Raw genomic sequence first — 13,762 nt, forward strand, 5'->3', positions numbered from 1 at the left:
GCCATATCATTGGTTAAAAGAGGAAAATAGTTGTGCCGCACGCATTTTAGCACATATCTTTGGGGTTCTCTGCATAACAACGACGTGAAATCACCAAATTTGAGGTTTTAGTGACCACAGCGTGTGCATGTGAATATTTCATTCTCTATTTTACTCTGAAATCGCTCATACTAACCAATTTAGGATACTTCGCCCACACTGTAAGACATGAACGAGAAGAAATAAGCGCGAAAGACTTTTGAGGTGCCGTGGTCGTCGACGTTGCCGTCGAAGATCTAAACGTCTCCATCATATCAGTGCTAAGAACGAGCAAAGAAAATGTACCAAACGCAAGCCATTGTTTTGCTCTTGAAAATGCGGCCATAAGTCGTAAGAACCGCATTACTATCTATACACTAAACAAGACTTGATTTCTATCTTGCAGTCGGTTCCCAGCTCCCGTATTTAGCGCAGAACTCCTCCATAGCGGCTTGCAGTTTTTCCAACCGATCTTCAGCGGATTCTCTGTGGACACACCGAAGTTAAAAATAAAAAAATAGAGATCAGACAAAACCGCTTCACTTTGACAAAGCTACAATGAAAATAATTTTTGACGTCACAAGCATCATAGTTTGCGCGCGCAATCCTTCTTCTGTGAGCGCAATGCCGGGATATCAGTTACTCGGGAGATAAAGCATCGCGTTTGCGGCAAAGGGCATGATTTAGGCTGAAAGTTGGGTTACGATAAAAATAAAAAAACTCTGCTGTTAGCTCACTTTTTTTCCTTTTCCCTAAGGATATCGAGCAACTTCTAAACAAAAAAAATAGAAAGATTTGGCTAAACAGAAACACGTAGGAGTTAAAGTGAAGACTGCAAGAGGTAAAGTGATCAAATAAATAGCGACTTTTTACGTAATCGGCACAAACTGCTAATTCTGATCACTTGACGTTGTTCTGCAAGGACTGCAAAGAATTTTACGAAAATGAAACATGAATAGAACTAATAGGGATCTTAAGCACGGATTTTTCGCGCGTTGCTAAGGAATTGAAATGTTACTTCCGGTGACTGACGTCATCATATCATGAGCGAACCAGAAAACCCACTCACAAGCAAAAATCACCATACTAACTGTTGTTTCCATCGAAGGTTTTTCCTCGGCCTTTCTCGCGCTCGTTCTCAGGTCAACTGCGCATGCGTAAACGAACTGACTTCCGGTTTGAGAAAAAGCTAAATTTCCGGCGGTCTTTAAATTGAATTAATTTTTTTGTAAATGGCACGTTTCACCCCTAGATACAGAATATAGCTAAGCATTGATTTTTTCAAATCATCTTTTTTGAAAACGTTATGGGTATTTCAGTATCGTTTTACGAAAATGAAACATGAATAGAACTATCGCGCGTTGCTATGGAAGTGAAATGTTACTTCCGGTGACTGACGTCATCATATCATGAGCGAACCAGAAAACCCACTCACAAGCAAAAATCACCGCACTAACTGTTGTTTCCAACGAAGGTTCCATCGAAAACCATGCTTGGCTGGATGCAAAAACGAATCAAACCATTGATTAAATACCCAAATTGCGTAGCACGTAGACAAATTTAGAGTTTTCTTTTATTGGTCACGTGACCAAGGGCGTGGCATGATGACGTCATATTTAGGGTCATTGGTTTACAAAAGTTGGAAACTGACCAAAATAATGCCAAATTCTCTCAAATTACTTAACCATTACATTCTTAGCAACGCACCCCAAAAAATACCTCAGTGGCGTTTTTGAGACGCGGACGGCAACCGAAGTGAGCTGCTTTCCCTTTTAACTTGTCTTCACACAACCACATAAACATTGCCCAGTATCTTATCTCCATTAGAGATAATTAGTATAAAAATTTGGGATACACCACTGTCCTGGAACACGAAATGTTCTCTTCCGGTTGCCGTCCGCGTCTCAAAAACGCGCGTGCTTAAGCTCCCTAATGTCAATTCCCACGTACGTTTGCAACCGTTTGAACCTCGACCTGTACGAATCACGACAAAAAGTTTAAAATGCAAACAATCAATTTTGAATGACGTTCTCCTCAAAGGCCAACATGATGGATTAAGAAACCAGCGACTCACCTTGCTCTTTGTTCGTCTTCTAACCGCATTTTTAACATTTCACGAACTTTCCTTTCTTGTTCCAGCTTAATTTGTAGATCTTTTATTTGCTGTTGCTGAAGTTCTAATTCATTCTCCAATTCTTGAATTTGACTCCGCGGATCCTCTGCTGGCGAACAAAACCACGCAAAAAAGGAAATTATACATCTCTTTACTCGATTACAGGGGTTAGTGGCATCTACCGCCTTCTCCACGAAAATTGTCACATCGCTCGGTGGTAGAGCATTCGAATAAGTTTGCAGGAGGTCATATGTCTCTCGACTATTGCAAGGAGAACTAGGATTTTTTTCCCGAGTATCTACGACTTACCATAAAGAAGTCTCATCAATTACACAATTGCTTGTTCAGTGACCAGGCTTGCGAATCATTATGAGGCTGCCGGTGACAGTATTTTTCACTGAGTCCTTTTCCTACGCTTAGTATGGGATGAGTGAAATTTCGTATGGCCTTGCCATTGGCTCATTTTAGTAATTTTCTGGATTGGCGCATTGGTAATGCATAAAAAAAGGCAATTGTAAATGAATAACAACTGTTGTTGCTATTATAGCTGAAAAATTACCCACAACATCGCGCGCTCTCATTCGTTACTTCGAGGTCACATGACATCTAACAATAAAACTGTTTCCCGCCAAAAGTCTCTGAGAGGGCAACAGTGCAAAATCTATGACGTCAAAGGGTAACAGTGCACTATTACCCGCGAATGTTGACCGACGACCTCCGTTGCTGTTGCCTTTGCACGTTTTTCTTTTTGTGCTATATAACAAATCACTTAATGACTGGTCCCTCGGGAAATAGTTAATTCTGTTTCCCTCGAATTTCAATGTTTCCCTCGGCTGCGCCACGGGGAAACATTGAGATTCTCGGGAAACAAAATTAACTGTTTCCCGAGGGACCAGTCATTAAGTGTTCATTATAATTGTCAATTCAAACCGATCCCCGTTGGAAGGTGTCAATAATCTCTTGAGTGGAGAAGCGACGATTAAGATTGGGACGGGACTGTCCTTTCTTGCCCAAATCCTATCGCTTCGCTGCTCGAAGGAATCTTGCTGCTACAAAATACTAAAGAACATGATGTCAGGGTAAAGCCGGGTGCAATATCATGGATTGCTCTTTGGTTCCCAACCCAAAACAGCCTTGACTGAGCACATTTCCTACATTACTCAGCTTCATGCAAACTGTATGCATCTTACCAAAATCATCTTCGTGTTCGTTCTCGGGAGATGCGAGTGGCGCCGGTCTGGGTATGCGACAGTAATCAGGACTAAAGTCAATCAAATTCAGGTTCACATCATTCCTGTTAAAAAAAACAGAGGTTAAATTTGATTCACACTGGCAACAAACTGTGCCGTAAATAAAATTAAAACACTGTGTAAATTAAAATACCTAATACCTCGTATTTGTAAAAGCGTTTTTCACGTGATCGCCGGGATCAGGATTTCTTTTTCCTTTACGATTTTACCAGGAAGTGAATGAACTAAATGTATATGTGAAGTGCTGGATATAGACGAAGGAGTCTATAACTCGATGAGTGGCTTCAGAGCTCACTTGTTAGAGCATTGCTCCTGCATCGCAAAGGTCCTGGGTTTGAATCCTGTTGATGCCACCTGGCTCCAGTTGTTCAAAAGGTGGATAACGCTATCCACCAGACAAGTCACTATCCATTGGATAGCGTAAATGGTTTTGCTGTGAGTTAGAGCGAGTTTCAATCGAGTGTCGTAAAACCAAAACCAAAATAATTACTTTGGCCAATCAAAAAGGACAGAGACAATCCAGTAAACCAATCAAAACTCGAAGCAATTACACGCAGGCGACACAAAGCGCGGGAAAATGTACACGCGCAAGCCATGATTCGTTTTGGTTTCACTTCTGATTGGTTGAAAAAATGGCGCGAGAACTTGGAACCAATCACTGAGTGAAGTAATGCAACACCAAAGTAATTAGCTATTTACTTTCGACACTCAATTGAAAATCGCTCTATCCACTGGTTAGTGATTTATCCGGCGGTTAGCGCTATCCATCGTTTGAACAACTGGGGCCTGAATTTTTGAGGCCCGGGTTGCTCGAAGCACGGTTGGCGCTAACCAACATTAAATACCATGGAAACTTATAGGTTTTGATACCTCGTAACCAACGGATAGCGCTAACCAGGCTTCGAGCAACTGGCCCCAGGTGTTTATAAGCCGTGAGAGGCAGTTGCTTAAATTGCCCAGCTAAGTGTGAGGATCATTTCACTCTATCATTTAATTAGGAAATGTTGCGACGAAGTGCACGGTTATGCCATTTTATCCAACTTCGCGATCGCCTGAGCAGATTATTGCCAGGCGCAAGATGGCCCTTTTCACTGTTAGTTTTTCTCATTTACATTACAATGTAACCTAGCATGTATGTGCGGCAATTTCGGGCTATTTTGTAGTTTTAACCCGAAATTGCCTCGCATCCACGTTAGATTACATTGTAATGTAAATGAGAAAAGCTAACCGTGAAAAGGGCTATTGCCAGGCCTCCATGCAGCTGAAGGAAACTGAGGGGACTGGAGCACCCGCCCCTCCTTTTTTACCCAACTTCACATCTGTTTGGTTCCACTTAATTCGACAAACCATAGATATAAATAAGAATAGAAATACCCTGCATGCTGTCGCTGAGGTTGAAGGTCTTCGTCATCGGTGTGAGGGAAAAACAATTCGTGTTGCCGGATCAATATGCTGATGAGCTCCGTCACAAGGTTTGTGCTCTCCATCATTACTTTCGGATCCTCAGACTGAAATCGCAAGTAATCGGAAGTAACCGGGGATAAAATGTATCATCTCTTTCAGCAAAAAAGCAAAACTTCGGTATTTATAATTGCCAGCCTCTAAACGTCACAATGTATTTAATTTCGGACAAAATGTTCACACGCATTTTCCTGTATAACCTGTGCAAATCTGACGTACGTAAAAGCCTTTTTTGGAGATTTTACAGCTGACTTTTAGTCTTAAATTAAATCCTAAAGTTTCTTATTCAGCGAAGAGGGAAGAAAACCACTTAAGCTCGGCAGCACTCACCCCTGACCGCAATATGTTTGGTCCAAACACCATGGCCAAGTTTCTCACTGTCATCTTGTTTTGTTCGCAGTGTTTTTGAACTTCATGTAAGAAACGACTGCAAAGAAAAAAAGTTTGGATTCAACATTATTGCCTAAAGATAATCCTCCCGTAAAGTACAATTCTCGGTTATTCAAAAGGTGAAAAACACTATTCACCGGATAAATCACTATACAGCAGACAAACTGAGTTCTACTGGGTAGTCATTTAACGAGCAGATTAGGCGCTGCTGTCGATCGTCTGAGCAACTGGGGTCGAAGCAGTTTTCATCTGAGTGACATAAAACCAACTCCGGCAAATGTCAAGAAACAATCCAAGATCATCCATTTCAATGTAAGAGTCTTAAATACATTTCAAGATGAAAAGTGTAATAGACGTTTCGTTACTCTCCTTCTGTCCCAAGTTAAAAAGCGTATAAAGCTGTTCGGCGTTTCAAACACATGCACGTGCAGGAAAAAAAAAAAGGATATATTTAAAACAAAAAATATTTCATGTTTCTTCTCTTTGTCTAAAGGCACAAATAATGGGCTATAGCGGTTTTGCACGGCAGCCATGTTGCATGACAGGAACAATAAATTCTTTTTCCTATGGGAACAATAATATTGTTCTTTCTAATGCAAAACATTTTCGTTGTTCCCGCCATGCAACATGGCTGCCTTTCAAAACCTCTATTTGCATAATCTCTAGTACCATATGTATCTTAATAAAATGTAGTTAGGCTGTGGTAGCGTTTTGAGCTGATTCTGTGTAGCAACAATACCATCCTCTTGACGCATTTCATAACCTGGAAGAAAAAATCACATTGCTCCTCTGCATAACATTATTTGAAGACTGATAACAAAAAAGCTTGCTTAAGAGAACCTTTCATTATATTTCCGGTGACCAATTCTCTGAAAATGCTGTTCTTACTGATCGAAAATTTGGTCTTGTGAAACGAGTTGATTAAGGTAGAATAGTCCATTTTACAGTTGTGTGCTTAGTTACCTGGCCTGTGAATGAAAGTGAAGCTGGAGTTGACCTTGTTTTTATAGAAACCTCACTGCTTTTCTTATGCAAATTCTTACTAATTGGCATGACAACAGCATCATTAAGATAACAAAAGGAGGGAGGTCTGTATCATATTTACGTTTGGCAGAAATAAAATATTGCTGTTGTTGTCATTGTTGTTGTTTTGTTGTCTTTCAGTTTCCTGCAATATGATTGGTTACCTTAAACAAGCCTTGAAATTTGATTGGTTGTTTTGTTTTAGTGTTCCTTACTCATTTTCTGGGGGAATGGTGCGATTTAGAGCAAAAGGGTATAAATCACACTGCTGAGAACCAATCAGATTGCAAGGATCACCAGTAATTTCTAAGTGGACCAAGAAAATGGGCCTGACGCATGCACGCATAAGCACAAGCCCAACACAAGCGCAAGGATCCAATTTTTTTTTTCTTGTTCATGCTTGCGTTCGCTTGCGTTCGCTTGCGTTCTGTGAAAACGGGACGTAACGCAAGCACAACGCAAGCTGCGATGTTCGTCCACTGATGAAAAAGACCTGTTCCAGATTCGCCTCGCAGCGCCGCGCCGCGTTATAAGGGAGAACATGGAACTAGTAAATCTCTGTCTCTGCGTCGTATTCTTGTGTTTGCGTTATGGTTCGTTTTCACTTGACACGAATCTCTTGTGCGTGCGTTTGCGTTCATGCTTGCGTCGCTAGTGAAAACCAGGCTTTATCGTTCAACTAATTAACTCATGTGTCTTCGTCACCATATCTCCACCAATGCCATAGCTCCTCCCCCACTTCCCATATAAACCTCAAACTTGCAACCCACCTCAATTTCTTAGATTTCTCTGACAAAAGGCCGACGCTCGAAACGTCTTCCATTGACGGAGGTAATCGACCTTTATCAACTGCTTTTCGTAAAACCAAACTTTCGAGCTTTACTCTCCCACCGACGCAGCGCACCTCAGTTTCTTAGAAACTAAAACCCTAATATCAGTGAAAGACTCAGCAGCTGTTGATTTGACGTTCTACATGTAGGTACAACCCTAACCCTAACTTCTCTTTATGTTTCTTTGGATTTCAAAACTATGTTAACTAAACACTAAGTCACCCAAGCTTTCAGCCTTGATTTCAAAAAGACACTTACTTATTTTGACTGGAATTTTCCTACTGCTGGTTTTCACTCACGTGATCAACAGCCATGTTTTTCAACGAAAACAAAAGGAAGCGTTTGCATAATAATAGAGTTAAATTCCCCGAGGATTTGGTCGGGGCACCAACATGGCCTCCTTTTCTTTGTTTTGGGCACCAACATGACGGTCGTGACGTCATGTGAAAACCGAGAATTTAATGGTCCGCCATTACTAACTTTAAAATCTTGAGAGAGCTTGATCGAGGTAAAAAAGGCCTCAAGGACTCAAAGAATGCAATGCGTGTGTATGCGGATGAATTAATGTGAAGCACGGGAGTTTCGGGCTTTCGGACTTTAAACCGAACCCCCTGAGGTACAATCGGTCAGTTTCGAACGTGAGTAATGGCGGACCGTGAAATCCAAAACGGACACTCAAATTAAACGGCCTTTACATAAAAATCAAATCTCAAAATTTTGCCAGTCAAGTGTTAAGCAACCACACTTTCAAAATCTGAAGAAAAAAAGAAAGTGATTTTTTGATTACAGTAGCACTTTAAAATGTATGTATAACGTTTCCTGATCATTTAAGAGGAATGATCACAGATAACGATCAAAACTAATGGGTGAAGAAAAGGCTGCTTTAAGGGACAGGGGGTTGGGGTCAGATAATAATCACTTACATCTAGCAGCAGTAAGGAATACTTCAAAGTAATCATATGGTATGAGAGGCTCTGGAAGTTCTCTGAGGTAGGACTTAAGTACTGATGCCACAGAATGAACTTCTGCTCTACTGCTTTCAAGCTCAGGAATTTCTCCTGTTGAAAGAAATAAACTAGTCAAGATGAAGTAAACTCAGTAAGAACCTCAGAAATGCATTTTTGATTCATATGAGTTAGATTTCTGCTTTACACCTTCAAAAATCACGTGAGAGTTAAATGAGCAAAAAGGGATCTATCCTTACATAGTACTTGCAGTATTTTGTAGCCTGCAAAGCAGGCGTATTTTTGTTTTGGTAAGAATTATTGGCCGACATCTTTGATAGTAAGACTAACAGAGGCCTGAGGCCAGTCAAAAAAATTGCACTCACTGAGAGGAGGACAGTACGAAATGGTCCTTTACCGGCTGTGTGCTTTCAAAATGGCGGCCCATTACGAACGTTAAACCTTGAACAAGCGTCCGCCTGCCAAAAAACGCCTGCTCGGCAGGCTAAGTATTTTCAGTTACAGAAACTTGGAAATTCTCTATGCCCAACTCTAGACTGCTATGGGCAGTACCTTGTTTGCTTACTTCTCCAAGTGAACACTCAAAAAGGCGTTCATTACATTGGTCAACTATAGAAAATCGGGGGATGCTTAAAATCTTTACCAGGCAAGCTTAACCTATCCTGAGGCATGTGCCAGATGTTCACCATGTGATGACAAAAAACTTCACCTTACATTATGTTGTGTAGACGTACCTCTGTTGAATGCATCCTTCAAATCTGCAACATTTTTTGCCTGTCCTGGCAATCTGAATAAGCCTTCCTCTGTTATCCCTTATAAATGGGTAAATACATTGTATATTAAATTTGTTTCTTATACATGCCAAAACACAAGTTAATTCTTCTTGGACACTGGGACAACAGATACCCCCTTAATGGACATGAATTATGAGGTGTCATCAGGTTCAGCATTCGATATCGAAATGAGAAGAAGGAATAACTTAACGCTGGTATGCAATCCAAAGGTTTTTAAAATACATTTATAAGGTAGAAATCTGAGTGAACACTTTTTTTATTTTGCAAGAAAATAAAAGTTCTAACTTCCTCCTTAAAAACACATGCTCCAGAACAGATACATGTAAGTGCTAGCCGGGTTAAGGACAGGTCTTGCTACAATTCAACACATGTTGCACATTTAATTTAGTTAAAAACTGCTTTCTCTTGGAAGAAAATTTTGCACTTTGTCACATAGGGAAAAAGAGAATTAATACAATAACTTAGAAATAAAAATATCTTGGAGTGGAAGTCAGCTTGTACAAAGACTCCACAAGCACTTGGTCAACACAGATGGGCAATGCTCGGGTAGGAAGTTTTAAACATCAATTTCAGCGGAAAATGAGTACATGCAAGCTGGCTGAACATGTATTTATTGGGTATTACTTTTCAGACATCAGGACAAAAATATATGTGGTTAGGGCTTTACAGGCACAAATAAACTCCGATCAAATCAATAGTCTTACCATGTGCTTTAATAAAATCTACACATTTGTAAACAATGAGAGGAACACATCCTCCACCACGTCTCATTTCGAATTTGACAGTTTCAGCCAGGCTTCTGCCAAACATTCCACCACCTACAGGCTGTGAAAGAAAACAAAATGCTGCTGTTAAAATTTGTGTCCATGGAAATTCTGAAAGGAACAAAGACAGTCCAGTAGGGAAAAAACTCATAGATTAAACACGTTGGACTCCACACTCCTGGTAATTACCACAAGATGACGAGTTTGATTCCAAGATTGAACATTACACATCCATATACTGTAGTTTTTGTTTCTGCCACAAGCCAGTATAAAGTTTAGTTAATATTTCGCCCTATGTAAAGGATTCCAGGTGGTCTTCGGATTCCAAATCTCTGAATCCATGAGATTCCAGATCCCAAATAGTGGATCCTGGATCCCAAGATGTGGATTCCGGATTCCAAAGCCTCACATTTGCTGGATCCCGCATTGTGGATTCCTTAACATTGAGCAAAATATTCAAGGTATCAAGGTGACTATAGCTGTAGCATAATGATTTGAGTCACGCAGTTGTCTGGGGTGCCTTACTTGCGAGCGTGGGCAAACAAAATAATTTCTGAACGAGTAGCCCGAACGGGCGTCTAACTTAACACAAGGTGATTCATCCTCACTTTTAATTAATTAATTTTGGGCTCTTGTAAAAATGACTCGGGCTACAAACTTTTAATGTTGGAAGCCCGAAGGGCTCCGGAAAAATTTTCTTAGGCAGCAGCCTTGTACATGTACATGTAAGTCATGCATGGATGGTACAAGGCTACCAGAAGCAGTGACGGATCTAGGAATATTTTAAGTGGGGTGAATTGAAAGAATTGAAGTATATACTCTGACAAAAGTCCAGATACTTTAGGCTTTGCATTAATAAAAATATCCTTGTCAGGTACACAGTATCTGTTCCAGCAGAAATAAAATACAATAAAATGTTATAAACAGAAAAATATGGGGGGTGGCTAACCACCCTATTCACCCCCCCCCCCCCCCCCCTCCCCTATCTTGGATCCACCCATGGGAAGAGCAGTAATAATAGTCATCAAAGCAAACATATAGGCAGTCATTGAAAAGGGTACATGCACACAACTTTACAGTAACTTTTAATGGCTGCGCCATCATGCATGGTCCTCTGAGGCACTCCACTGAATGCAGAAAGGCAGTACATTGGCCAACTAATTGTACACGTAAAGGGTGCCCCACTCACACCATCACTGTCTGGATTATTAGCATAACATCCTTAAAAATTTTCTCACAGTTAAATTTGAAGATTGCAACTTACAGCATAAATAATTCTATTTATGGCACATATCCATTCCTCCATCTCTCTCTGAGATGATGCTATCAACAAAAAAGTCTCATGGTTACTTGAAACTGGTCGGCCTTCTTTGTCCTTCCCAGCTGAAAACAAAAGAAAAAAACATGGGTGCAATTTATACAATGTAGAAATTAAATGTTTAAAAAATTAAATTAGTGAAGTCCTGGTATTCCATTCCAAGAGTACAATCATGTACACATGTCATTTTCAATGTTTTGTTGTGTTTAAAATTTTCTTTCAGCAAATTTTAATCTCTTGCGAGGTTTTCAAAATAAAAATAAGCTAAAGAAGGAATTTATATGGGTGTCCTAAATTAATTCTCCATGAAAATGAACTCTACTCAAGTGTCATTTTCTTTTTATTTAAACAATGGAAACCAGTTACTGAATCGAATGTAAGTTCACTTACAAACAATTTCAAACTTGAATTTTCCTGTCTCTCCAGCTTCTACTGGATGCTTATTAACTTTATTCCCTGGCAAAGGAATTGAAGCAATTGGTGTCTTGGGTTCCTGTAAGAAAATCATACACCAGGGTTTCAATAGAATTTGAAGTTGACAGCTGCTTTGAGTAGAGTAAAGACTGTTGTCAAAAGAAATTTTAATCTTACGTTTGAAAGAAGATGTCTTTTCCAACAAAATTGTAAATACAGTAGTCACATGCGCGCGAAGGTAATTAAGGCGAACAAGTCATTATTCGTATTAGGATCTTTACGTAAGGAAGGAATGTCCCAGGAGGAAATAGATCACCTTTTTAACGCAATAGTTTTACCAAATTTTTCTTACGCTCTGTCGGTTTATGATGCCTCAGATTCTGACCTTTCTGTAATACAGAATTTTTTAGACCGGTGTATGAAAAAAAAGTATACGTCCAAGAATGTAAATATTAGGGACTTGCTAGAGAAGGCAGATAAGACACTTAACAAAAAAAGATCGAACAACCCCGATTGTCCGTTCTTCCAGTTTTTACCTAAAGAAAAGAAAACGAGGTACAATCTTAGAAATACGTCAGTCTCTGTCCCTAGGATCCACACTGACAGATTTAGGAACGTTTTTAGTAACAGAATAATTTTTAAATATGATATGTAAATAGTTTCTAGAGTTTATATTATTATTATTATTATTATTATTATTATTATTATTATTATTATTATTATTTCATCAGCTGTCCATGATTACTGAAACCACTGCATACCAATCAATGTAGTCTGGGAATTCTTATTCAGAGTGTACTGCAGCCACACTTTAACCCACTGATTCCTGAACCCCCCTTGATGCATACAATTGTCTGGCATTAGACAATAAATAAGTAAAATTTTCTGGCATTAGAGAGTAAAATCTGTTAAGTCTCACTCCCAGGGTCAATGGGTTAAAAACCTTTTTTTCTCAAAGAAAACCCGCAAAGGTTTGCCATAATATTCTTGATTATAATGTAATCTTGTGACAAGTTTCTGTCTGTACAAGTGCTGGATGGGTCAATAAGATGTAGGAAAAAAGGAAATTGATAACTTGAACACTACAATGTACATGTACAATACTCAAGATTAAAACTAACAGTGTTATCTTTGAAATAATACAACTGATCTCCTTTGATTTCAAACCATCTTGATCTTAAGTTTCTGTGTCTGCCTCCCTGCTTCCGAAGCCAACCACAGTGCTCCTGTTGAATCAATATTACATTTGAATCACAAATTAATCACTAACTGGTCCAACAATGGCTCCATTACCAGACCTTCAGTTTGGGTAACAGTCAATCAACAACAGAAAAGCGTACACAAAGTAGAAAAGACATTCTTTACGCATAGACAATCCTTTGCCAAAATACAAATGAATTAACTAAGAGAATGCACCTTGCTGTCTTATATATTCCAATGTAATCAATCTGATATTGAAGCTTTGATTTTACTGATCGATACAATAGTCTATTAATTCTCCATCCAAGCAATTTCATCAAAGGTTAATCCCTTGTCTTGCCTCACTGCCCCCAACCCCCAAACACACAAACAAACACACGCACATCCAATTCTCCAGGAGCTGCTAACTGTGAGACCTCATTACTCATACAGCAACGCAATAAATTTTAGGTTTATTCTCTATTTAAGTTGCAGCATGTGTTATCATGGTGTCCCAATATAAACAATATTGTTGTAGCACAAGAATGTTAACTTGATTCCTTCTTTTCCACCCATCCACAATTAACCTACCGTACTTTTGTTTTGGCTTTGCCGTGATTACCCATGCTGCAACCAAAGACGTGACCCCGTCTGACAAATAAAAACTTCCTTGGTTGATCATGACAAAATTTTGACAACAGATGTCAAAGGAAAACAGCAAGATTTTTGCAAGTGCAACGTAATAAGGTGGATTTAAATATTTGGGCCAAGTTTTTAATTATTTATCAAAGAATAGCCCATTTCACAGCTGATAAAAAATCAAGCCACATGTCCAAGTTAACCAGGGCAGTTGCATATATTATATGCTCATGAATCGACACAAGATTCTCATGGCGATTTCCTTCGAATAGTTACACACGTTAGAATGTGACCATTTCCACGGAACAATACCTCAAAAGGTTCCATCAGACATTCGGCCGCAACGATCACGAAAAATCTCACGAATCGTGAGAAGTTCCGTTAGCAGTGCTGCAGTCGATTGTCCACTTTATTTGGAAATCATTAAACTTCAAGCACAGAGGCTAATAACATATTAGAATAGCTTACAATTTTTTGCTTGTGGCCTCTCACTGGTGGTATTGGTTGCTTCAGACTCTGCATAATATGCCAACGTTAATTTCATCAACAAGACACTCCAAATTCCAGAAATAAACATTGAAACGCCACCATTATTACGGTCAGA

At 39.5% G+C, this 13,762-nt stretch overlaps 1 protein-coding gene across 2 annotated transcripts in view; it reads right to left on the reverse strand.

The window, feature by feature from the left end:
* The window catches only part of LOC138000013 (rho GTPase-activating protein 24-like), a 16,348-nt gene extending 2,586 nt beyond the window's left edge, over positions 1–13,762 (reverse strand). The window contains exons 1-13 of one of the 2 annotated variants that reach the window (XM_068846121.1): positions 13,627–13,762; positions 12,462–12,566; positions 11,317–11,419; positions 10,873–10,991; positions 9,549–9,669; positions 8,785–8,862; positions 8,009–8,143; positions 5,902–5,995; positions 5,173–5,269; positions 4,756–4,889; positions 3,322–3,425; positions 2,093–2,237; positions 1–504 (exon numbers count right to left, since the gene is read on the reverse strand). The exon at positions 1–504 is cut by the window's left edge and continues 2,586 nt beyond it. In XM_068846121.1, coding sequence (XP_068702222.1) covers positions 414–504; positions 2,093–2,237; positions 3,322–3,425; positions 4,756–4,889; positions 5,173–5,269; positions 5,902–5,995; positions 8,009–8,143; positions 8,785–8,862; positions 9,549–9,669; positions 10,873–10,991; positions 11,317–11,419; positions 12,462–12,566; positions 13,627–13,680 — 1,380 coding nt within the window. In that variant the 5' untranslated portion in view covers positions 13,681–13,762 and the 3' untranslated portion in view covers positions 1–413. Of the gene's footprint in view, positions 505–2,092; positions 2,241–3,321; positions 3,426–4,755; positions 4,890–5,172; positions 5,270–5,901; positions 5,996–8,008; positions 8,144–8,784; positions 8,863–9,548; positions 9,670–10,872; positions 10,992–11,316; positions 11,420–12,461; positions 12,567–13,626 lie in introns of both variants that reach the window. The other variant, XM_068846120.1, reaches the window with a different exon arrangement.

The sequence above is a fragment of the Montipora foliosa genome, chromosome 4 (genome assembly GCF_036669935.1).
Source record: "Montipora foliosa isolate CH-2021 chromosome 4, ASM3666993v2, whole genome shotgun sequence".
In the NCBI taxonomy this organism is placed as follows: domain Eukaryota; kingdom Metazoa; phylum Cnidaria; class Anthozoa; order Scleractinia; family Acroporidae; genus Montipora; species Montipora foliosa.